The sequence below is a fragment of the Aphis gossypii genome, chromosome 2 (assembly GCF_020184175.1).
Source record: "Aphis gossypii isolate Hap1 chromosome 2, ASM2018417v2, whole genome shotgun sequence".
Taxonomy (NCBI): domain Eukaryota; kingdom Metazoa; phylum Arthropoda; class Insecta; order Hemiptera; family Aphididae; genus Aphis; species Aphis gossypii.
This window is the reverse complement of record NC_065531.1, coordinates 83,383,330-83,409,708: the sequence shown is the minus strand read 5'-3', so window position 1 is coordinate 83,409,708 and position 26,379 is coordinate 83,383,330. Positions and strand designations below refer to the sequence as shown.

General features: G+C 28.1%; 1 protein-coding gene across 13 annotated transcripts in view; it reads right to left on the bottom strand.

Annotated features, from left to right (window-relative positions):
- LOC114124408 (coiled-coil domain-containing protein AGAP005037) overlaps positions 1-26,379 on the bottom strand; it is a 164,630-nt gene that overhangs the window by 15,939 nt on the left and 122,312 nt on the right. For 6 of the 13 annotated variants that reach the window (XR_007604032.1, XM_050200733.1, XM_050200721.1 and 3 more), the window contains 8 exons: positions 17,284-17,437; positions 9,062-9,172; positions 6,676-6,776; positions 5,652-5,702; positions 5,290-5,337; positions 4,376-4,465; positions 2,828-2,890; positions 74-154 (listed from right to left, as the gene is read on the bottom strand). Coding sequence is in view for 12 of the 13 variants with exons in the window: in XM_050200733.1 (XP_050056690.1) it covers positions 74-154; positions 2,828-2,890; positions 4,376-4,465; positions 5,290-5,337; positions 5,652-5,702; positions 6,676-6,776; positions 9,062-9,172; positions 17,284-17,437 (699 nt within the window). In the remaining variant the exon portion in view is untranslated. The remainder of the gene's footprint in view (positions 1-73; positions 155-2,827; positions 2,891-4,375; positions 4,466-5,289; positions 5,338-5,651; positions 5,703-6,675; positions 6,777-9,061; positions 9,173-17,283; positions 17,438-26,379) is intronic. The other 7 variants (XM_050200724.1, XM_050200723.1, XM_050200727.1 and 4 more) reach the window with 7 other exon arrangements.

Below are 26,379 nucleotides of genomic sequence, written 5' to 3'. Positions count from 1 at the left end.
AATGACAATAATAATTATTTATCGTTTAAGCTTATCTTTATCTAATTTCTGATGTATATTTATAATGACTAACCACTGTATAAGTGTCTTTCATCGTATTGTCCTGGTATAGCGGATGGCTTGGGTGGAGGGTGAGGCTTAAATCTGTCTTTTTCTAAAATAAATTATAATAAGTATAATTATTAAAAACTAAATGACGAATAAGGATGCAATGAAATTACGACGTTTTAAAAATGTAAAATAAAATAATAAATATACATGATATTGGTTTTCTAATACGAGAATATCGAAAAGTTAAAATAATGACTAAAAAATACAGGTAAATATAAATAAGATGAAAAGTATTCACAACACATTTCACTGTGTCGATAATGACGCCTTAAACAATGTTCATTTGTGTTTGTTATTTTATTGAAAAAAATAAAATTTAACATAATTTAAACGTCAATATCACATCCCGCAATGGAGTGTTTCGAAATCGAATCAAGTCACTCAAAAAAACCAAAATGAGTATAACTAATGAGATTCGGAGAGACAAATGGATTTAAGTTTGTTTTAGAGTTGGCTGGGATCAGATCAAAAGGGTTTTATTTAAATGATTATTTTGTTGAAAAATACGAATTGAGAAATAGGACATACATAATATATATTTTCTGTGACTTAAATCCGTATTTTAGAAAACGAGGTAAAATACTAAAAACGTTACGTTATTATTAAGTACATTTTATTTAATGTGTTTTTAAGAACATACAGTTGTTTACAGCACTTTAATACAAATAACAAAGATTTAAGTGATTGTAGTTTTATTTTTTCATTTGTAGAAATCTTGAAAGACGAACACGAATTTCATTTTTATATATATATATATATATATATGTATAAAATATATATAAAAAAATCCTCACAAATCAACAGTAAAAAGAAAAATAGTTATATGCTTGAAAGATATCATTGTTCTTGCATTTTGCCGGCAGGTAGGATTAATCCAGCATATTATATTTTATGTTCATGAAATCCATTACTTATAAATCTATTAGCTTTGAATTGGTTTACTTTTGTCAGTGTTTCATTACTGCAATAGTATTTTTTATGTACTAGGAAATATTCGGAAATCACGCAATATTAGTCTTTAAATGATACATATAATAAAATATATAAGTTGTGATATCTAATACGCACACATATATTATTCGTTATAATATGATCTATAAATGCAAAATGTTATTTAGAACTTCTAACTGTGTATACGTAACGTGATATATTTTACGTTCTTGTAATTTTATAAATTAAATTGTATAGTCACTAGAAGAATAAAAATTAGAAAATCATATACTATTGGTTTAATCGTAGGCGTGCGTAAAGAGAGCAAATGTGCATTGGTAGCATAATAGTTAATGGTCATTTTTATTTTAGAGCTGTTGTACATTTTAAAGTAGATTTTGATAAGAAAATGGTTCTATAGTACTTATAATATAGTATATTTAATTTTTACTTGGACTTCAATTTTATAACTTTAGTGATTACTATCAAAATATACAATTACAATGACCGAAATGATAAATTGAGGAGTGTTGTTTGATGTTCGCATAGTATTCAAGTTTCTTGAATGAAAATTATTATAGTGACTTTTAATGAAAAATCAATAAGAATGATAAAATCACAAGAATGACTCTATAAGTGAAAGTTGATAAAGATAAAAATAAAATTATATTTTTGCGTAGTAGTAGTAAAAATAAAATATGATTAATACTGGAAAAAAAACTATATCGAAAAATGTTGAATAATAAACAACATTGTAAAAAGTTTCTCAATTAAAAATTGTCTTTTTTTAAGTAATGAAGTAATTATTAGCGTTCTTAGTTAAATTATTCCTCTTACTATAAAAATAAATGGGACGATACTTGCTGATTTAAAGTGTTACAAGTAAAAATAATAAGAAAATACACCAAGTCTTCTTATAGAAAATGAAATATTGTTGTATAAAGTTTATAATATTATAATTATTAATTAGTTTCTATTAGAACGTTAATTTTCGATTAATTTAAATCGTGTAAAAATTAGATTCCATTTTGAGACCAATGAAATAGAGTAAAGACTGTTTCGGGTAAATTTTTATTTTCAAATAATAGAAAATGGGATACGATTGTAATTTACACATGTACATGTATAAACTAAATATGAGTTAATTTTTTAGTCATAAAGAAATGGACTTATAACGATACACGCTTAAATAACAAGAAAATTGAAGTATAGGTAAGAGAAAAGTTTTAAAAAAATATATAAAAAGCACAAAAGTACGAATGTACGATACAGAATAATAATGTGTGTAAGGTTTTGAGAACGGGTTTCTTTGTACTGTTATTTGAAAGCAATTTGACACATTGTTGAAATTTAAATATTACAACGATTAACGAATTTCATGGAAAATTAAACCGTGAGGAATTTAAAAAAACAATCTTTTTAAATTAACAAACCGTGTTCTAGAATTTAAATTAAAAAATGCTGTTGAATGAAAAATGTTAGGCTTTTGTACTCTAAAAAGTGTCACTGAAATAAAACTATACATAGTCATACAATTAGAACATATATTGCGCAGTCTGAAGTTTTATTCAGAATTTTAAAATAACGGCGACCTTTCTGAGGTGACGACTAACGAGACGAGCCTGTGTTATGCAAGTTATCTTTTCGGATCAATGTGTGTGAAGTGTGAATAATTCGAAATATGTATGCGCCGTGTGCTGCAAAGTGCAGTGAATGAAATGTCCGATTAATCAATTTTCATCCCCCGTGAAATGTGAATAAATGTGTATTTTTTTTTAATGTTTACCTTGAGATGCTGTTCTAGGTAATGTAGACGATTTAATTGCTGGTTTCGCAGGTTTCGTGTCCGCTATAAGGTAAGCAACGGAATACAACAATAATAACACAAAACAATATTATAGTCCATACTGCGCTTTCGTTATTATTTAATAATTATAATAATATAATACTGTTAATCATTGTTATGAATACAAAAATAATCCTAAATATAATTAGCCACCTATTATATGTTACCGGTAATGTGATTGTGTACGCATTAGTATAATTATTTGTGCATTGTGTGATATTCAGGAGTTTTATAAATTTCAAAAAAATAGAAAGAGAATAAAATCTATTTACTAAACATTTTTATATAACATTTTAATTTAATTGAAATTCTCATGTACAGTGTACTCTTGTAAACAATATAAGGTATAATTACGAATTGTACGAAAAAATAATTACCCTCAAAATTAGAGTTTTTGTTGATACCTACTCTATAGTCAACTCTCATCACTGTTTTATCGTTCTACGCTTGTTTAATAGTTTAATTTTAAACGTCAAACATACAAAAATAAATAACAACGAAATTAGAGTATATGGAGATAATTTATACTTACAACTTTTCAATGACTATATTATATTTTTTTAAAGAAGTACAATTTATAATTGAATTTTCACGCTCGTTAACACAAAAAAGTATTTATTTATATTTTATTTAACAAGAGCTATAATTTAAAAATTATTAGGTTGAAAAAATGTGATTTGATTTTTACATTAAAAATAATATTTTATTTTAATAATTAAGTGATAACAAACGATTAAATTAGAATAATTTAAATTATCAGTTATCATTCTAACAACCGTGACGTCATTAGTTCATTCCGGAATAAAAACATTATTTAGTCATACGGCTTGACGGCTGGAAATATGATTTAAACGGGCTGGACGAATTTTAATTTTCAAATCAGATTTTAATTAGTAATTACCATCTTATTAAAGGTACTCTAGCCGTAATGTTATCTATGCCTATAATTCGATAAAAGATTATCAACTGAATATCGGATATAATCTACGTCGTTTTATTCCTATTACAGTATTTATAAATATATGGATTATTAGCTTTATTTGGTTATCATTCATTATTAATAAAATAGAATTTTTTGCGAATGTGATAAATTATTATTAGGTACCTATACACAAAAATATGAACACCTATCGTTATTAGTCATTTTGATACCAGATCATTCATATTGCCGGTAACATATATAAATGATTAAAATTTATATCATAGTATTAATATTTATTGTATTAATTAGTAAATTTTATGTTTACTAATGTTTGTGTTTTTGTGTATGATATATACACACACACGAGTTTCGTATATTTAATACGTTTGTTAGAAATAAAGTTTATATACAGGATGAACTACAAAGATCTAATACAGCCATAAATGTATTTTCAATGTAAAACTATTAGATCTTCCTGATATTCACCCTGTATAATATATTAGCAAAGGGAAACGGTGTTGAACGTGTACCGTGTGATCGATGGAAAAGCTAAATTATTAACCTACCTGAACTCTGCGGCGAATGTTGTTTTGGCGAGTTCATATCCGGTGGCTCGTCGCTGAACGATACAGATTTCTCAAATGAAACCGATTTGTCTGCAACGTTAATAGTACATCAAACGTGTTAATCGTTACAAAGTTGATTTCGATAAGGTTAAATAGAATAATTATATTAATAACAACAACAATAATAATAACAATATTAATACATTTCGATGTAAAAGTGTAAACTATAGTATAATATCAATAAGCGCCACAAAATATTATATTATAATATAATTTATAACGATTATCAGTACGTCATCGCAAATTTGGCAAAGCAAATATAATATTGTCACTTTATGCGCGAACTCTCAGCTCTAACAATATATTATTATAATAAAATATAGCGTATTCGTTTATTTCTTAGAAGCACTAAACTTTGAATGGATAAGAGACACGACGGAGAGTCAAGTATCTCCTACTGAAATTTAAAAAGAAAAAACTATATAAGTTTATCAAGTCGTTCAAATAATATAAAACGCACAAGCTTTTAAAGTATAGTTCGGCCTAAAAATACTAATTCACTTTGCAGTTATTTGCCAAACAAGAAAACCTCGGAAAGCCATAAAATATTATCTTACCTTTTGAGTGTTGCACGTCGTATTTTCAACGCGCGAGATTCAAACTGAATTAGTAAATGGATGCGGGATAGGTAAGAGGTGATAAACTATTTACAAACCCAAGACATTCGATAGGGTATATAAAGCAAATATAATATTATAAACCAACCAAAAGGCTGTCAATAAGCGAAGTAAATATTTGAAATAAAAACGAATAATAGTACGTCAATATAAACAAAAATAGTATACTACATAAATATCTACTTTATGCATTAGCGTTAAAATATTATACGTAAGAATAAATTGTGTATAGCTAACCTCGTCCGAGTTTAGGAGGTTTAGTGTCAGACCGCTTGTATGGTTCCTCTACAAAGCATATATATCATACTTGGATAAGAATATATTCTAAATATTATTGGTTTTAATAGTGTACATAATATAAACATAAACATGGTTGCGATGTCTGCTGGGCATCGTTCACGTAGATGAAATTTTTTTATTGTATATATTATTTTTTTGTAGGGGTAAAAAAGACGAGTTATAATAGAGTACAACAAAGAATATAATAAGGGACCTTAATCCAATAATAGAAGCAGTTGGAGAGTCTATGACGTATAGTATCACTACCAGTGTTAGAAAACTGCAATGATGTATACACGGGTTAAAAATAAACAACATACCTGCTAGAGACGTGGTGCTTCCGCTGGAGACCTTATCGAACTCATCACTAGCTGAATCGTAATAATGAAAAAAAAGATAAGTGTTAGAAAACGGGTATTAAAACGCCAAAAACCAAGCAAAATCGTGTCAACACGGTCAAATTAAATATGTGAATTAGGTAAGTAGGTAGTACATAATATATTGACTGCAGACAGATAATTTAGTATAGTTAAAAAGATGTAGTATAAAACAGATGATATGAATAGGTTTGGGGTAATAGTAGCAATATGGATAGAATATGAGTGCGGATGTATTAATAATATAAAATATTTATATATATTATACGCAATACAATTCACCAAGCAAGCTCATCCTTCAGGTTAGGTTAGGTTTAATAGATGTAAAATTTATTCGGGACATTTCTTCTTAAGAATGATAAGATTTTAATAAATGAATATCAACTACTGTAATTTTCTTATCATTTTAGCCCCCATATCTTCTAAGCTGTAGTAGTTTTTAAAGTGTCATGACTCAAAACTACTACCTAGTTATAAAAATCAAAATTTGCAAAAAAGCACCCATTTAATAATAATTTACTGAGAAATAAAGTCTCATTTTAAAAAAGAAGTTTGTATAACCATAGAACATTCCTTATATTGTATATAAATAAAATATTAGTATTTAAAAATATTATATTTAAGCGAGCTTAAAATTTCCTTAAAAATAAAATTTGAATACGTTTGTTAATAAAGTAAAAATGGGGATGGGTATGATTGGTGAACCGTCTTGTATATGTGTGAAATATGTGTAAGAATACATTGGGTATGTATTATGTATAGACGATTTTAAGAGTGGGTGCTTCAACCTACATGAAAATAATTGTCTATAGAAAATGAAATATTAAAAATAATAAAAAAAAAAAGATAAAGTAAAAATCCAGCTAATTGCTGAAAACAACATATTAAAAACTATACAGGGCGTTGTATGACGGTTTATATACTTTTTATACATTGATTTATTAATGTGTAAAAATAAGATACTTACCATTTCTGAACGGTGGTGCCACAACTGGTGCGTGTGTTAAAGCTTTCTGAACTAATCCCGTTAGATTAGCAATCTGTCTTTCCATGTTTTCTACTCGTATCCTGCAAAATCATAAATAGCTGATATATTAAACACGATTTTATGCAGAGCTATATCCAGTCGTGCATAACAGTAAATTATAACAGTAAATAATAATTACAATAAAAAAAAAAATACAAATTACGATTATGAAAAACTAAAAGTTGTATAAAACATGCAGATTCTGTTAAATGTAATTTTAATCTTAGGGATACGTGTCACTAGGTTGCGAGATCAATAGGTAGTTCAGAAACCCTTTGAAAATATTTATAGTTTATAATTGGTAATTGAAAAAAATATGAAAAAATATTGAATAACATAATATAAAAAAAATACCTATATAAAAATTATATATTTTGGTCTTTGTAGTTGATAGTTATCATAATGGCCGATAAGAAAAAAAAATATGGTATAATATATTATATATGATGTATTGCATTACGTATAAACGAATTATAGATCTTAAGTTATATAAAACGAGTTTATAAAATACCTGTTTTACATTTTATGACATAAATTGCGGTATTTTTTTTTTTTATTAATACATAGAGTAGTCTCTGGGATGTTTGACAAGTTAAATTTTAATTAATCCACCTACTTAGCTAATGTGATAATAATATAGGTTATACCGTTATTCAAATTGAACATAACTGTGCCTATAATATTATGTATTATTTTCGGTACCACTACCAAATTGGTACTACTAATTTGAAAAATAAATGTAAAATACGAACATTAAACAACGCTAACACCAGTTCATATGAAGAGGAATTTCATTAGAGGAATATATTCTATCACTCATCAATATGCGTAGTTAAACATATTATTAACATGCCTCCGAAATAATTATTTAAGTTCCGGACGACTTATTTATTTATTTATGTATAATACAGAGTGTAACAGAAATAACTGACAGATGTATAATATTGTAATTATGTACTTACCTAATATATTTATTATACCTTTACTTTTATTTATACAATGAAATGTGTCATTTATTTTTGTTTCAACCTGTACATACCTCGGGACCTACATCACAAATTAATGTGCAAATATAAATTTTAATATACTACTCTTGTAGTATTGTATGATATAAAAGAAACATATACAACTTATGAGATTATTTTGTACAACACAACACGCTATATTATAATAGAGCGATACAGTGGTTTTTATTTTTTATGTGAAAATTTATTTCACTCGAGTCGTCTGGTTAGTATTATAACAAATATTGTATACTAATTATTCGGCCAGTTGTGACTAATTTTACCCAGAGGATTAGGGGATTGGCGTTATAGAGATAATGGAATATAGATATTATATTAGACACGATGCTATCTGATATAATATCTATATTTACAGACAGTTAGTATATAAAATATATACATACTATATAGATACACATAATAAAGCAGTATCGGATATGGTGGTATTACACAATTACACAATAATAATAATAATAATAGGAGCTTAAAAAAATATAATAATGGAGGAAAACACACAAATCAGTCTAAATACACAGCGTACAATGTAACTAAACTACAAAAAAATTAAGTGTAAATAAATTAAAACATTTATATTATAATATATACAATATTAAACTGCAAGGAAAAAAACCAAACCAAAACAACAATACATGATTAACCGCAGGAAAAACGATTAATATTCTCCGGTTACTGACGGCATATACAAAACGTTTTATCAAATGTCTGCGTATACAACACTGTCTAATATAATAATTATTAATTTAGGACTGTGAATTTAATGAATTTAAAAACCTTAAAAAATGCACTTAAAATATCGAAAAAATAAAGTATAAATTTTGAAAATTGCACTAAAAATATATTTAAAGAAAATCAGTATAACACGAATTATAAGTAGGTATATTTAGGAATCGTAATTTAAAAAATTTAAAAATCTATTAAGCGTAAAATATATTTTTAATTAAAGATAATATTAATTAAGTGCGGACGTGCACCCTACAGGACGTGTAAAATATGTATAAGTGGAAAATTAAAAAGTAATTTATAAAATGTGTGAAAAAAGTTTTCAATGACAAAAGTTATTAAAAATAGGTATCGAAAAACGTAATAAAAAAATAAAAAAATGACCTAATAAATTAAAAATGTCAAAAAAATAACAAACGAATAGTTTCAAAATTGAATTTATTTATATCTAATTCAAACTGCGTCAAAGTCTATGTTCTACTGCAGTAAGTAAAAAATAATGTATTTTTCTATAAAGTCACAATCTTAATTTATTATTTATTATAATATAAGTGAAGTAAGCATCGCTTTTGTTGTTGTACCTGGTGGCGTCGTAGGGAACGGTCGGTGGATTGCCGTACGTCGGTCTTTTGGTTATTGATGACGGTTTAGCGGCGTACATGTTAAACGGGTCTTCCATGAGCTCGTTGTCGCTGAATAAAGGATAAAAAAAATCGGCGAAGGAGATGAGAAAAGCGCACACAACAAAATAAGATAGTGTGAGTATATTATGTATTTAGTATTGTGTGTTTAGTGTTGCATAATTAAATAGCTCTGTGCATATTCTATATCGGTGGTCTGTGGCCAACTGTATCGAAACATGATTAATACAAATATGAGCACTGAACAGAAAATATACAGATTACGGGTAGATGTTGTCGACATTAGTTTGGGCATGTCGGTGGTTCGTCAGTTTAAAGAATCAAATATATAGAATTCTGTATTTTTGTATATTCAAAAAGAAGAACGTAATCAAACATTTAATGGTTCGGCCATTACACGATTTTGGACCTAAAACGTAATATAATGTATACCGATAGTGTGATTTTTTATCACTTTTGGTTGCTCGATACACTGTGCCTCGATGATGTTAAAAATTAAGAAAAAAGCGTGATGCTTTTTTGGGGGTAGGTTTTTGAGTTTGGTTAGTCGTTACGAGACGCCATCAATTCTTATTTGTATTATATAATATAAATTACGATACACATTTTACCAACATTTTACCCAACCTTTTATTGATACCTATAGTATCTACATCATACTCGTATACGTTATTCACAGTTTCACGGTTCGCTATCATTGAAATTCAGTAACAATATCTGCCCAGAAAATAATCACGATTGATTCGTGGTCTATCGCTCAGAGCGGTGAAATTAAAAGATCATTGAATATGAATCTGATCAAAAGAACAGATACTTATATAATTTATGTGAACTCATTTGTTTGCCACCAGTCGTTTCAAAGACAAAAAAACAATTCAAAATTTACCTACTATTTAAATTTTAACAGTTTAAGATCTGGTGCCATTTAAATTAACGCTTCTTGAAATTGTTTACCTTTTAGCTGTCGTTGGTACTATTACTTAGTATATCTTTGGTTACAAAAAAGCTAAATTGCACCAATTCAAATAAATATGTACTACATGTTACATGTACGATCACCATACCGTAAATCAATTAAAAATGTATTTAGACCAATACAAAATCAAATAGAATTAAACTATAATTGTTTTAGTTAGTGTTGAATACCTATTCCCAATCGTTTAAAAAAAAAACTTAAAATTACATTTTTCGTGAGATTAGATTTATTAGGTTCTGTTATATGACACAATTTAGCTAAAAATGTTTATTTCCGACGTTTGAAAAGAAAATTTGACCTTACCGATATTTAGGTAGATACAACTAAGCTAAAAAAATATTAAGATTAACGGTAAAATATTGTGGTAACACGCATACCACGAAAACCAGTTGTACATCCAGAAATTTAATAAATATCTAATCAGATATGTATTGGAAAGCCTAAGCATTAAAATTGGGTTAGTTTTTAAAATTATTATTGATTATTTTTTTCATTATCATAAAATATAATTTATATTAAAAATACAATTTTTTTTTGTTAATTTGTCATTTTTTATTAAGGTTTAATTTTTTTCCATTTTATGATTAATACTTTGGTTAACAATATTAATTATGTTGTTACATACTTACATCATGACTTATGAGCACTAATGTATTTACACTATAGGCCGAAAAATAGCAACTTTATATTTTATAACAAATAGGAAATAAAATAGAAACAATTTAGGGGTATATTGGTAAGTAAAAGGAAACTTATGCATTATGGGAAATATGTTATACCCGCATAATATAATAACGAATAGAAAAAAGTATACTCAAAACTACTCGTGTAGATATAGTTTTGAAGAGTCTTCCCTATTTTTGTTTGGTCAAAACAACATATTTGCAGAAAATCAGTATAATGAATTCAAGTGGCAATGCATAGTATTATTTAGAGTAGGAACACAGGCCCTACACATCAGTACATATTCTGTTCTTGCACACTTTGTACGATGATTTCGTAATACAACAATACGGATAATATATTATTATTTATACAAACGGCTGTGAATAGGTTTCACGGCATGTATGTGTATGCCTAACGAGCGAGTGTATAAGGGATGAGTGCGTGACGAATATGTAAAACGAAGCGTATTCACAGTATAAATCGACATGGTAAAATAAGACCTTTCGAACCGGACGCATGCGAAAATACGTCGTAGTATAATGCCGACCTTAAAAATTAAAATACATGATATACGCGTAAAGGACAGCGTAGAAAAACGGAATGAAAAACGCCATTCGTGACATATACCGTTATCCGTTTATTCTGTTTTCGACTGGAATGATATATTTTTACATATATACTCGTAAATTACATACAAATCGTTCTACGCATATGTCGACTATCGATTACCACGACATCCTTAAAGCAAAAAAGAAAGAGTTCGAAATTAATTGTATTATTTTAATATATTATTAAGTAAGTAATTATAATAATATTATATGAATAGTTTTAAAAATAGGGCGTTATATATGTCATAAATTTATTTACTCGTATTTACCGCAATGAGAATAATTATTGAAGTATCTCATGTTTATGAGAATAAAAAGCAAATGGTGCAAAATGCATTGGTGATTATACTATTGTGTAAATGTATGCTGTACTCAAATTATATACAATGTTATAAATTAATATAACTTGATTTCCACCTGTTGATTTTGATAGTAAGAACGACAGTCTTAACAATACATTTTCTCAAGGCAATATTTTTAATTTAATCGATTACAATAATAAGAGCGAAAAGTCGTTGAAAAGGAATTATTTCTATTCGGTGCATCTTATTATAAAATGGTTTATATTTTATTTTTAATTATAAAAGTTAAATAATAAATTATATAAACAAGATACTTGAAAAAATAATGACATTATCGTATCGTTTAATTGCCGGATAGCGTAAATTAAGCTTTTTATCGTCTCGTGAAAATAATAAAATTCTTCTATGTAGATGCGTCCATCTAATTGTTGACTCGCGGGAAGTTTTAAAATTCGATGGTAAGTTAGTGTGGAAAAGCCGCATGCTAATAAAAAGCAAACAATATTTATATTTTAATAATGGAACTCAGAAAACTAACACGAAACGGATTATATTTTTTTTATGAAAAATGCATAATTTAACCTATCATCTCGAAATAGTAATAATTCATACCATATTTTTGTAACCGAAAAAAAAACAGTTTTTTTAATAGGATTTATGGTTGGTTGAAAATACTTTCGTTATAAATAACACAACGAGTAATTAAGTTTGGGCAAACCTATATATTACGTAATCTAGTCTTTCAACGTTAGGATCTTTCTGTGTACAATATCCGCGTTGGTTTATAAAAAAAATCTTTGAATATAGATATATTATACTGTAATGACTTATAACGAATTTCGAAAGAAGGCATAAATTAGATACAATACACTATTGTGCGGTTATTTAATTTATTTATTTGTGGGTGCAAATAATCAAATACATATTATAGTATAAACATAATATTATATTATGCTATCTTATGTGCGATGGGTTTTATTTCAACTAGAAAGTTTCGATTAGCATTTTGTTTTATTGGACGTTCAACAGTATTATTGTAATACATAAGTATTTATTGCTCATAATGTCAGACGGTATCGTTATACCGATAATACGACGTTGACACCAGCTGCGGAGGTAATATTATAATATTTTATTGCCACAGAAACTTATTGCCGTCCGTCGTTATAACAAGTCATTTCTGCATTGTCGTGTGTGGAATGCGGATTAACATATTATTTAAACATACATCATACTTTTATAATACTACAAAGCTTTAGACCAGTGGATTATGCTTATGACGAGATGAGAGGACGCAACATTTACACATTTTATCTATTATTACCCAAAATAATTTTAGTATGTATCATAAGCACCTATCAATACAATCATCGTGCCACGATGTATTCGTGTAATTTAAGTATATTTTAAAATGTATGCTCACACGGACACAAATAATTACAACATTTTTAAATATTCACACATAATCGATATAGTTATTTACTTTTACATTATATAACGTTGATTATGCGTATTGTCGTTTCGCGATAAAATAATATTCGACCGATCAGTGGTTATACTTATATTATAATATATTTACGTGGTTATGGTGTTGATTGTGAAATAAGTATCTAATATTATTTTAGTAACGCATAGTTAGACAAAGGGGATTCAGATTTTATATATTATTAAAAAAAATGTACTATAGACTATTTTTACTAGTGTTAGGTAAGTACCTACCTACATAAATCTGTTGGTACCAAACTTTAAAAAAAGTTATGTAGGGAGGGGATATGACACCAAAATCCTTCTTTCTCTCTCTCGTAATTATGCCACTAGTATAGGCGTACACAAATATTACACGTTGATACTTAATTCGAAACGTTTTTTTTTTTATTATTTTTGTCGATTTGCGGGAAACTGGAAGTGTCACATGCATAACATTGTAACCGGTGTACTCGCAGAACACACGCGACGTAACAACTTTTTTTAACGGTAAGTAATAAAAATAAGCGCCCGAGTGTGTCCGGTGTGCGCAATCAAATCGTGGTTATCGCACGCGACGCGAAACAATAAAATAAACGCTTAAACGGTTGAATCCTGCATTGGACGGACGACATTAATTTATTATGATGCTAACCGCATGGCAGACGTTATATTATACGTTTATTATACAGGAGAAGATGGCGGAAGTAAGGTTTGGTCTGTTGTTCGAAAGATCCATTAAGACGACATTAATTTGTGATCTAATATACGCGGTCCGAGCGAGTACGCGACATTATCGTCGTTTATAATCTACAAACGCATATTACGTGCGTAAAATATGCCAGAATTGCTATTGCTGTTGGTATGTATAAATATACCCAAACCGGACCATTATACAATATACGTATAGTGTGTGAATAGATAACGGGCGTTGGAGTTTTTGTAAAAATATATAATAATATTATATTATGCGCATCACCTAGCGCCATAAAATGAAATAAAAAACAAAATATATAAATCGATATTACTTTCTCCGCGATTTTACAACCGAAGAATTTGGTCACCGACGAAATTACTGCGCGGGTTCATCACACGGAATTAAATATATAACACGTGATTACGTAAGTGCCAATGAATTATACATTTAAATACTCAATTTTCCGGTTCGCATTGCATTTTATAACTTATATTATGCCCACACGCGTTGTTCGGATATAAATAAATGTACCTGGCTAGAGCGCATAGAGACGAATTTACAGACGCATAATTATAGTTAATAATATAATATATAATATTTTATCGAAGCAACGCACGATCACTGGTGTCGTTTTTATGTAATTAAGTAAATGTAAGATCTATGTATAGTCGCTGACAATGAAGCTATGAAGCGATAAAAGTTCGAAAAGATAAGATGAAAAATATACGATCCGGACTATACTTTTCGTCCTAATGGTTTTATGTCAGGTTTACCGAGCGTAAGCCTTCCACTGAGAAAATGTTTTTATGCAATGGTAGCTCCTATTTCCACTCTTTCGCCCAAACCTTCCTAGAAAACGCCCGGAAATCCGATTCCTTTTTCATTCTGGCGAGAAACAAGAACAGTTGAAACCAGCACGGAAGTTTAGCAGTTTAGCAGTTTAGCCATGTTGACACGGGGAAATCCTAAGCGTCATATATACCTACGTAAATTACCTTCCTATATATACGTAAATCCAATTGATCGCGTCACAGTTTGTTTCGGTCTGCGATTTTTTGAAAAAAAAATTACATCATTTTGTGTCAATGTGCGAATGAGTCGTTTCGGTCGACGTCGTCCTGCACGTCTGCCCATACGAGATTCTTTCCGTAAAATTAGGTTTGGTCAGAAGATCCGGTTGCGAGGCCGTTTATAATAATATACACCAACTCCAACACCGGTCGGTTATAAGTTCATAATTGTATAATACGGTATTTTTTACAACCGGTATATGATATTATTGTGTCGACTGTATAATATTATTATGTGCATAAACGAGACGATTGCTGCTGCAGAGACGCGCACTTATAATAAAATATATTAACAGCCGTGGGGTTCAAACTTCGTAAATATAATTATATATTATGCCTACGCGGAACGCCGACGAGTATGTAAAAAACAACGGACACGTGCGCGGGCCTGATGACGTAACACGTACGAATTACGAAGATGACGTGATATTAACTATATTCGATTGACGAATATCTTTTCACGGATAGCACTTATTTCCACACGACTGGACTAGATATTAAATTTTACCAAAATGAGATGGGCTTAGCCGAATACCTGCATGCGTTTATGGTAGTTCTACAACGTAATTATTATATCTACTGTTATAGAGTGTCATTACACTATTAAACACTCTAATACGGATGGAGAAATTTACGACGAAAATGTTTGAGCTGATATCTATTTCGATTATTTTACTGTGTTTTAGAAAATAATAATTTTATAGAGATCCGAAAAATGTCAACCCATTATCGATAATAGTATTTCATAAAGACTACGTATTACTTTTAAAGATATATTGGTCATTTTTAAACTATAGAAATTCAAAAAATATTTATATAATATTTATACCTATGCTAAGTCTATTCTATTAAATGTAATTACTATGATATCTACTTATACAATACATTGTCAATTCTATACATAAAGTTTCGTTGATGTATTTATTTTAGTTAAAAATGTAATTTAATAATTAATTACCTACTAAACAATTCCATCAAACACATGTACCACATAATATGACATTAAATCTATTAAGCGATAATTAATCACAAAATTAAAACTTTGTTTTATAAAAGTAATATTAGTATTTTCCGGAAGTATAAGTATTATTTAAATTTATCATAACAAATACAGCCGTTATAAAATAACATAAAACGACGTTTTCAATTTCTGTCCATCAAAATAGTTTTAATGCCAATTTCCAATATTATTAAATGACCATAAACATTTTTTTTTTATTCATAAAATGAGAAATAGTTAAAGGTATGTTGAGCTTATTTTTTATTTAACAGGGGAAAAATAATCTGACGGTTAAACATAAAAAAGTCTTTATGTATTCATTTTATGCTATAGGTAGGTTAATACTGTAGTTGAACCTAATGGAAAGGATATTATTATTATTTTTTTTTAAAATAACAAAAGTGAGTGTATTCTAATGCCGTGCGTAGGACATTTACAGTAGACAAAGAAGGTGAATAATGGTGTAACCTACCCTTTTAATTTGTTGAAAGCTATACATGTGTAAACCTGCAACCGCTGTCTTGTAACACTAACGACAGTTTATTTATTTATTATTATTTTTTTTTATTTTTACATATTTACGATCGTTTTTATTGAAATAATAAAATTTAACAGCGCTGCCAGACATAACTCGCAGTTAACTAGGTCTAAATAAGTTTATGTTTTCACTTCTTTCTACTACTTTAGTGTTTAAAGTTTTGTGAATTATTATGATATATTATTATACGGTTCTGCGGACAAACGCGGCGATTAGTGATTATTGCAATGTACGTGAAATATTTTGTAAAAAGTGTAATACACACTATATAAATAACTACGTAATACTATTTTAGTATATTCGTACAACATATTTATAAGTTAACAGGTAATTCGTTCACTATATACGTCATAATAACGTTAATGATCGCCAGTACACTGTAATTACGAACTGTTTTTGAAACTAATGTTGTTTAAAAAACCATAAATAATGATAATTAGTGCGCGACGAACATTATTAGCATAAAATATAAATTATAATACGATATCAAATTTACCGTTCGCTCTGATATAATATCTACCAGTGCGCCAGCAGTTTGATACTTTTTAAGATTATTCGAAAACAATATTCCGTAAAATATTCGAACTTTCTAGTGATTGCTGATTACCCGAAATTAAAGGTTTTAACGTTAACTATTATATTTTATATGGACAGTTTTACAGCACTGTCGATAATATATCCATATCTATGCGGAATATCTAAAGTTTTAACGCACACTCGGGAAAGCCGCCATATATTTTTGACGATCCTATTACAGTATACATTATACATAACATATGTCGTTAAATCAATATTTGTTAATAACGTTTTAAAAATACACAAGAATAGATTTCATATTTACCTGGTCTCTTCATCAATCACGGGAGTGATAGACCCGGTTCTCGGTCCATAACCATAATACGAGTTGTCATCAAACGAAGAACCTCCCGGAGACATGTATGGAGCAGCTGTGTACCCGGTCCTAGAACTAGCTCTTTCCGGCGATGACATGTACCCTGAAAAATTTTGGTTAGTTATTATTACTTTACATTTTTATTTAATATTTTTAATAAGTAGGTGACTAAATTGATATTGATAAGAAATATCCATATACTTAATATAGTGTTTTATGCCAAATAATCTTATCACTAGAGATAGGATGTTAATGACTTAAAAAGCACATAAAAATGCAAAAATGCTTTAAAACTCCAAATAGTGCTCTTAAAAAATGACCAAATAAATCTCCTTAAAATAAATGAAAATAATTTAATTTAAAAATAATATTTATTAATACATTAAATGAGTGATAATGAGTATCAGACTGTCAGAGTAATTTAAAATATGAATTTTAAAATGTTAATAGACAATAGCTAGTAAACATTTAAATTTTAAATTTAATTTACAGTAGCAAAAATTATTTCTGAATAAAAACAAGAATTTTATTATTTTGCATACCTCCGTTACACTGTGCAGTTAAAATGTGACTGATGTTTTTAAATAAAAGACGACGACGTATGTCAGATAATACAAATTGAAACCTTATCAGTACGTGATAAATTTAATCAAAACAAAAAATAACCCACAATAATAATAATACAATTATTTTTTTGAATATAATATAAATTTTCTTAAAAATCTAGAATTTGAAAATAATGCTCCCCCACATTGTATAAAACTATAATAAATAATCTAAAATATGGAAAAATGTAAAATGACGCATTTATAGCTAAAAATGTCTAAAAATGCAAAAAAATGCAAAGTAAATTGGTATATTTCGTATCAATGAAACATGGAACAAATTTTTAGTCAAGATAGCATTGTATAGGATCAAAAGAAAAAAAATGCAAAAGTCATTAACATCCCAACTATACTTGTGACGGTCAATAAATATCTATAGGTTATATACTCATAAGTTGATTTGACCATTAATAATAATGAAAGTTGAATCCGATCAAATCGTATCAAATTTACAAGTATAAAATATAACTATAGTATTTTGAATGGCATTAGTTTTTAACATTTATCACGATAAATGTTAACATTAATTACATAAGTTGGTTATACTGAGTTGTACACAATATTATAGAAAATACTGATTTGAAATCATTTAAAACTTAAAAGATTAAGTAATTGAAACCTTAATTATAATTTTTCCTGAAAACCTAATATTTTATGAAAACAATTAGAAAGTTAAAAATTAATAATTTAAAGTGCCACCAATATATTTGCAGTTTTCAATCGATAAGATAAATTAATTACCTAACTATTTTAGAGTGTATAGTTTTTAATTTTCCGATTAACTTTCTATGAACGTTTTGTGACTAAAAAATATAAAAATCCAATCGTAATAAAAACATATAGTTTCAGTTTAAAATATGTATTTAAAACTTAAAATATATTTTTTTTTTACTCAAAGGTTTTAATATACAACTTACAGTTAAATTGATATTTTAGAATGGCAGTAGATAAATAAAAAAAAATAATAAATAACGTTTCTTTAATATTAAATAAAAAGTGTATAATATTATTTATAGCTAATTTCAGAAAAAAATGTATATGAAGCATAATATACACGAATATAGTTTAGATTAGATTGCAATATTATGTTGTTATTACCGTCATCATTTTTACGCGAAAAAATGTAGGATGGAAAAAAAGTAGCAATATTAAAAATAAAACGAAATTTATCATTGTTTAATAAAATATAAATAGTTTAATTATAAAGTTTAAATTAAAAGTCAAAATATACAGTTAAAATTTATTAAACTGTATGGTACACGCGATAAAAATAACTTTAATAACTAACATTTATTTTGTTACAGTCTAAGAGATATCAAAACGACTTTAATAGGTTGATAATTATACATACTTACGATGTTATATGTTTTTAACTTAGATGTATTTGTTATTTGTTGGTATATACAAGTTGGGGCAAAAAGCTACAAAAAAAAAAAAAAAAATCGGAAAATCAAATCTGACCGTAAGGCAATTTAAATTTTGAACGAAATCTATGTGAAAATACTTTATACTGACTACAGAGTGGTATAGACATTATAACGTACGTCAAACATTTATCGTCGAATGAAAAAAAAAAATACCAAAATGTATAAAGTTCGTAAATTATTTATAGTGAGAAAAATATCGATCGGTATTATGATAGTTGAAAAATAATACGTTTACAAAGAAACCGATGGTGCGTACTATGAGTACCGCGAGATACTATAATAATATTATTATACGCAGTCACCGTCGCGGATGGTACGGTGCTCTTCTTTGCTACGGTGTAGAAATAATAATAATTGTGTAAATATAATTTAATATTCTGAAATCCAATCAAGTGTTGAAAGGTTACGAATCCGAATTTGTTTTACATATAATGAGGAGTAACCGAACGAGGTTTGCGCTCATACAAGGGTACTTTATAATATAATATATACAAAATACACGTATAGACTGCGTACAATAAAATAATACAGCCTTCGGGGGCCGTAGTGTCAGAAACTTTCTTCGGATAACATTGTCGTTTTCGTCCCCATTTATTCGCACGGTTGTGCAGTATCTAAACCATAACTAATTTCGAATAATTAATAAGTGCGACGATGAGGGTTAGAATAATTAAACAACGGGCTAGTATTTTGAATAAGCCGCCTAATTTTGTCGTCGTCAGTGTGTCCTCGAAACGCCGCGCCATTTGGTGGCCATTCCTATGCGATACAATGCATTGGCGACTCAGCATAATATGAAAATAATGATATAAATAATATTTGTACTATTATGTTGTATACGCACGTGCGTACGTGCTTCGTTTTGTACATACATACGTATATGTATCAGTGATGCAATAAGAATTTTTTAAGGGGGAGAGGGAGGGGCCGAGAAAAATGCCAGAAATCCACTCCGTGTATAGCCATCATGCATAAAAAAAAAATTTATAAATTATATAAGGGTTTAACCTGTATGTCTTATTTTATGTTTACCACTATTTTTTAAATTTAATAACGTACGGATTTATGGAAATTCTTATTTTTGGAATTTTTAAATAAATATATTATCTACTTAAAAGACCATATTTTTAAATTCTTAAGATTTTTTTGTACTAAACTTAAGGAATGTGGAAATGTGAACTTTTGTTTTTGCAAACGAGAACTCTCTTTTTACAGTACATTATTAAGTAGATAATTTATTAGATACACGAGTAGTTTTTGGGCTGTTAAAAGGTTTATATTAAGTATAATAATTAATAACTATTAACAATGGTTTTACAAGAATATAAAATATATTTGAAATTGGGTCTAGTATTAATATAAGTATATTATATTTATAAATTTTACTTTGGTCACTTTTTAAATATCAATAGATTAATGTTAATTATTACAATTTTCAAAGTATCATAATATAATTCCAAACGAGTATCTATCAAACCTATTATCGTAACCTTATAGCTTATGTCTTTAACGCACAAAAGTTATAAGTCCTATTCTGATTTTGAAACGTCAAATTATCGAACAAAATTACTTGTTAATTCTTTTGAAAAAAAATCACAATACACTTCTTAAATAGAACAAATATTATAAATACCCGATAAAAAACACATTTAATTTGAATTAAATATGTGTAAGAATTTTGACTTTATAGTCAAATTATATTATACTCTGATTAATTTGATATTATTACACGGGACAATACGAAAAGGGGCCCAAACTCGAATCCACCCTCTTGGTGTGCACAGATATATTATGTTTGTTACTCAAGTATATTCAATAAAACCACAGCTTCCACCACCCTCATATTTGTAATCGATTATTATACTATTGTTTAAACTATTCTTAAAGCATTATTGTTGATATCGTCGGACAGTAATTTATTTTCACGTGGACACAATTACATAATGTTTTCGGGGTCGTATCGGCGCACATATAGAGAAACAAAAGAAAAAGAAACGTTGCAAACTTCGCAAACGTGGTCGACGAATCTATTAGACAATTGTCATCGGGAACGATCACGTATAATATGTTTAGGATAATATGCGAAGGTCGAGTTTCGTATCGACAATTTGATTATAGATGCCAAAATAACAATAATAATAATTATTATACACAAATTTTGTTCGTGTATGTCAAGAAAAAGAAAAAGAAAAAGAAATATTTATAATTTATTATAGTACCTATAATACCTGTATCTAATCGATCGTGTTAAGACTGAACTATTTTATATCGTAGAATATCAAATATATTAATGACTTTTGGGTAATATGTAACAAATAAATATAAAAAGAAAATAGAGGCTGAAAGAAGACGTTATATTGTGTATATAACAAAGACGTTTTATTTTTAGCAGGCAAAGGTTGCGAGGGAATTCGATAAATATACAATACACATATACATTTTGCCGGTAGTGGCCGATGGATGCGTCTACGACTTCTACGACTACGACCCACGATCTGCGAAACGACGTCGGTTGAGTTCCCGGGCCTCACAGCCGTTTGTGTGCGAAATGTATTAACAAAAACTTATCTTAACGGAACGATCGTAAATCTCACAGCTGAACGCCATAAATCACGTTTTAAACGACGACTATCTCCGGTCCGGGTGATTGTCACTCTGCAGGCCATATAATATTATACACGCTCCGTCGCGATCGGATGGCCGGTGGGTCGTTTCTCTCGCCTTTTAAATACAACAATATAATATTATGGTAATATCGTTATCCAAAACCATTTTCCTCAAAATAATTAAGTATGTAAATTGCCGCTTTCCATCAGTAGAATTGTAAATACCATTTTTTCAGCGGTCATAAGTTCTCCTAACCCAATAAAACAAACGGAAATTATACAATGGCGTCTAATTTCAATTCAATCATAAATAAGGGTGAAATTAAAATTATTTCGTATCTATTATAAACTTATATTATATTTCTATACGTTATTTATAATAATGTGACAATATCACAATATCACGTATATTGATAATTTTTAAATAATGTGAATCTTTAGTTTCTATAAAAAATAATTGTTACTGTCAATAGATATTTTTTTTAATAGGTGATAACTGATAAAATATAGATTAATCAAGCAATAGGTACCTACAGAAAGCTTTGATGTGAAATGGAAATAACTATTAATTCTTCATATTTAATAAAAATATCGTATTGAATAATTTTAAGTATTTAATTTATAGTAGAATATTTCTATTGAATTAGTAATTTTATATATAGTATTAATATTTCTAAATTATCATAAACAAATTGTATGAAAATATACAATTTTAATTGTTTAATTCTAAATCAACATACACAAGTAATGTTATTGCCGTAATAAAAATAAAATATTAAACTTATTAGCTAAATTGGTGATGATGTCGTCTATGTCAATAATATGATGTATAGTGTAATTCATTTCCGAGGTCGGTAAATAAAAAAATTGATATATAGGGTATTAGGGTCGAGACTCTTGTATACAGTAATGGACGACAAAATGCTTAAATATTTGTTGACAAAAATAATGTGATCAAATATAGTGATACGGTGCGCATATACATCGTCATCAATAAAACCAAATATTGATATACTTGGTTTCAAACTATTATATACAGGTATATAACCTAATGATGTTCAAAATATAAATTTAAAAATCGAATTCAAAGATAAAAAATAAAATATATGAAGTATTAAATGTTTTTTTCAGTTTAAATTTAAAATAAATGTTAGTTTGATGATTTATGTACTTACCTAAAATATAAAGTAAATTGAATAAAACAAAGTTTTATTTTTTACTATTATACGAGTATTTAGTGAATTAAAAATAATTTTAGCTTTAAGTGTGTTCACCGAGACTGGACACACCCCAAAAATACGCTTATGTGGATAATTTTTAGGGTTATGTAAAATAAAAAAATATTTTCAAATTTCTAAATAGATTTTGAAATAATGAACGTTGTTCGAAAAAAGAATCACGCTGTATAAACTATAAAGTGTTTTAGTTATAAAGAAACTGGCAGAGTCATGAAATAAGGATAATATTCATCTATAAATTAATAAATTTAATAACAATTTAAAACATCACTACCTATATATTAATACAACTAATTAATCAAAGATATCCGACCCAACCCTACCCTAAACATTTTCAAAGGCAAATACTCGTGTACGATAAAATCGAAAGTTTTTTGAGGAATCTCGTCCAAGTCGTTGTGCGTCCATCGTCGCGGCGTAGGTGGGCGAAATAGTAATACGAGTAATTGCTATTCGTTTTTATTGTCTTTCGAGTACTTGTAACCTGCAGGGTACTCACGGATATAGGTGCTCGTGTACAACACTATTAACTACTCAGCTGTGTAGTATTAATTTATAAAATCACAGCGCTTGACCGCCGTTATACAACTATAGTAAAATATGTTATTATAATGCCGTGGTCGTCGTTGTAGCCGTTTTGCATCGAACGTCACGAACATATTATACCACTAATAATAATTGCATGCATATATAGATGTGTGTATTATTATTATTATTATATCCGTTACAAACGGGTATAAAATACGACAGTTTGATACGCGCGTGTGCCCGCAGCAGTGCGGTCGCAGTCATCGTACAAGGTATATAAATCGCGGTCAACCGTTGCGAAACGCCGGAGAATATTATCATTTACTATTATTGTAATTATTATTATTACTATTATTTAAAATTCACGCGATGTCGTTCAGATTATTGACTCATCGTACGAGTGTGCTACGTCTCTTACCATATTAGATTTTACGAGACACGTGTAAATATAGAAATTACACGAAGGGATAAAAGCCGGTAAACCAAAACTACTGAAATTATATAAAGGGACAAAAGCCGGTAAACCAAAACTACTGAAATACTATTCTTGAAATTTCTTAAAAGATACCGATCGTTTATGAGAATGTGTGTGTTTTTTTTTTAATGTGTGACTGGAGAAATGTACTAATAGGTTCTATTGGGTATATTGGACGTGATAATTAAATAAACATATTTTTAAATATTATACAATCACTTTTTTTTAGTCTAATTCATCTAATTCTATATAACAGACTTGAAAAACTACTTAATAAAAAAGTTATTCTGTAGAAAACGAAAAAATGTATATCACAACCCCTCTTGTTTAAAAATTGTTTTGGTTATTCTGTTGAAATATTCTAGAAAAGAGCTATAGTATAATAAATTTAAAAGTTAACACTGCAGTAATGAAGGCATACTATGATAATTAGTAATTACATTAAGTATCTATCAATAATTAATAAAGAATATATAATTTATAATTTATTGTTATTTTTTTTAATTAGATTTTTTGGTTCGTACGCTTTGATGTATGAAGATCATAAGTCTGATATATATATAATATATAATATATATTATACTAATATTTTTAAAATTTCGTAATGACCATAATTTCGTATTATTTAGAACAATCCTTTTTCGATAGATATCACAACCACAGCGACGATCGGCCACACTGTGGGTGTTATTTTGTCATTTATCCTCATATACGATTTTTATTATTACATTCAAATAGATCTAGTGTCATTAACGAAGTTGTTAAATGTTTAATTTATAGACGCAATTTATCGGATGAATGTTTTGAGGCAGAGTAACAAAGCAATTTCAGTGAAATAATTTAGTTTAATATTAGTTGCCATCACCATCAGTTTTGTTTTCTCTAAAAGCAATCAAAGTAAATTTATTGTATGGCAAAACTAAATAATGGCAATCGTTTGTTTTTGTAATTATAGAATTGTTTATATTTTATAAGCACCTCTCCTCCTTTCTGTAAATATATCATATTATTGTATATTGTATATTTATATTCCTATAGTTAGTTTCAAATTTATATTGTACACATTCACAATGCAAAAATCAAAAATAATATTTTATTTATCTAAATTACATTTTTTGTTGTACTCGTGGTACACGGAATATATAGATATTGTATCCGCGGTTTTCTCGTCTGTATTAGGTAGGTATTCGTTTGAGACGTATGCCTGCTTTGTACACCATGCGTAATGTTTTCTCTGCAGCATAAACACTTTTAATGCTATTTTATTTAATGTAATTTTATTTAAACGTTTTTGAACTAACAAAGAAATAATTAAATGACTACCAAGAACAATAATAATAATTTACTTTTATTCAAACGATGAAAAGGTATAAGTAAGTAGCTTACCCCGAATTAATTTCATTACGAACTCCTTTTGATCTTGGCGCTCATGATATATTATACTTGTCGTTTATATTATATGTATACCGCAGTGGCGCCGTGTGGCGAAAAGGTGGGAGGGGTGGGTATTTGTAGCGAAGGGATGTGTCTCGCGTCCTTTGACTCGGGTGCGCCTTTGAATGACGTCAACAATAAAAAAAGAAATTATGACAAAAAATCCTTTATAATCTTAACACGGGTTTACAGCTGCAATTCTATACACTAATGATGACGACACGATTTGCATTTTAATCATGTATACATAGGTATATTATTTATAATATTATAATACACGCGAATCTTGGTCACATGGCGGTCGACGTTAAAGTGCAAAGAGAAAAGTAATGATGTATGCATATAATAATTATGAATTAACTAAGGAAAAAAAATATTTACGCAGTTAATTACCTGATGCATGTTGGGTAAGCACGGTTTTTGGGAAAGGTTAGGTTTTCTGATGACAGTGGGTTAGGTCTTATATAGTATATACTATTATGTACTAAAGATGATTCATTTTACGTGTAATAACACACTAATTATTTAAAAAACTGTTACCTAAAGTTAAAAATTATATTTTCTACTATTTTTATCATTATTATTTTTAAAATTGTTTACTTTTTTTTAATGAAAACATTTTTTGACTAATAAAATAATAATTCCTTATTTCAAATCAGCATATTTATTGTAGTACTTAATAGTACTTATAAAAATAGATTTTCGGGCGAGTATTTTATGAGTTATAATAAA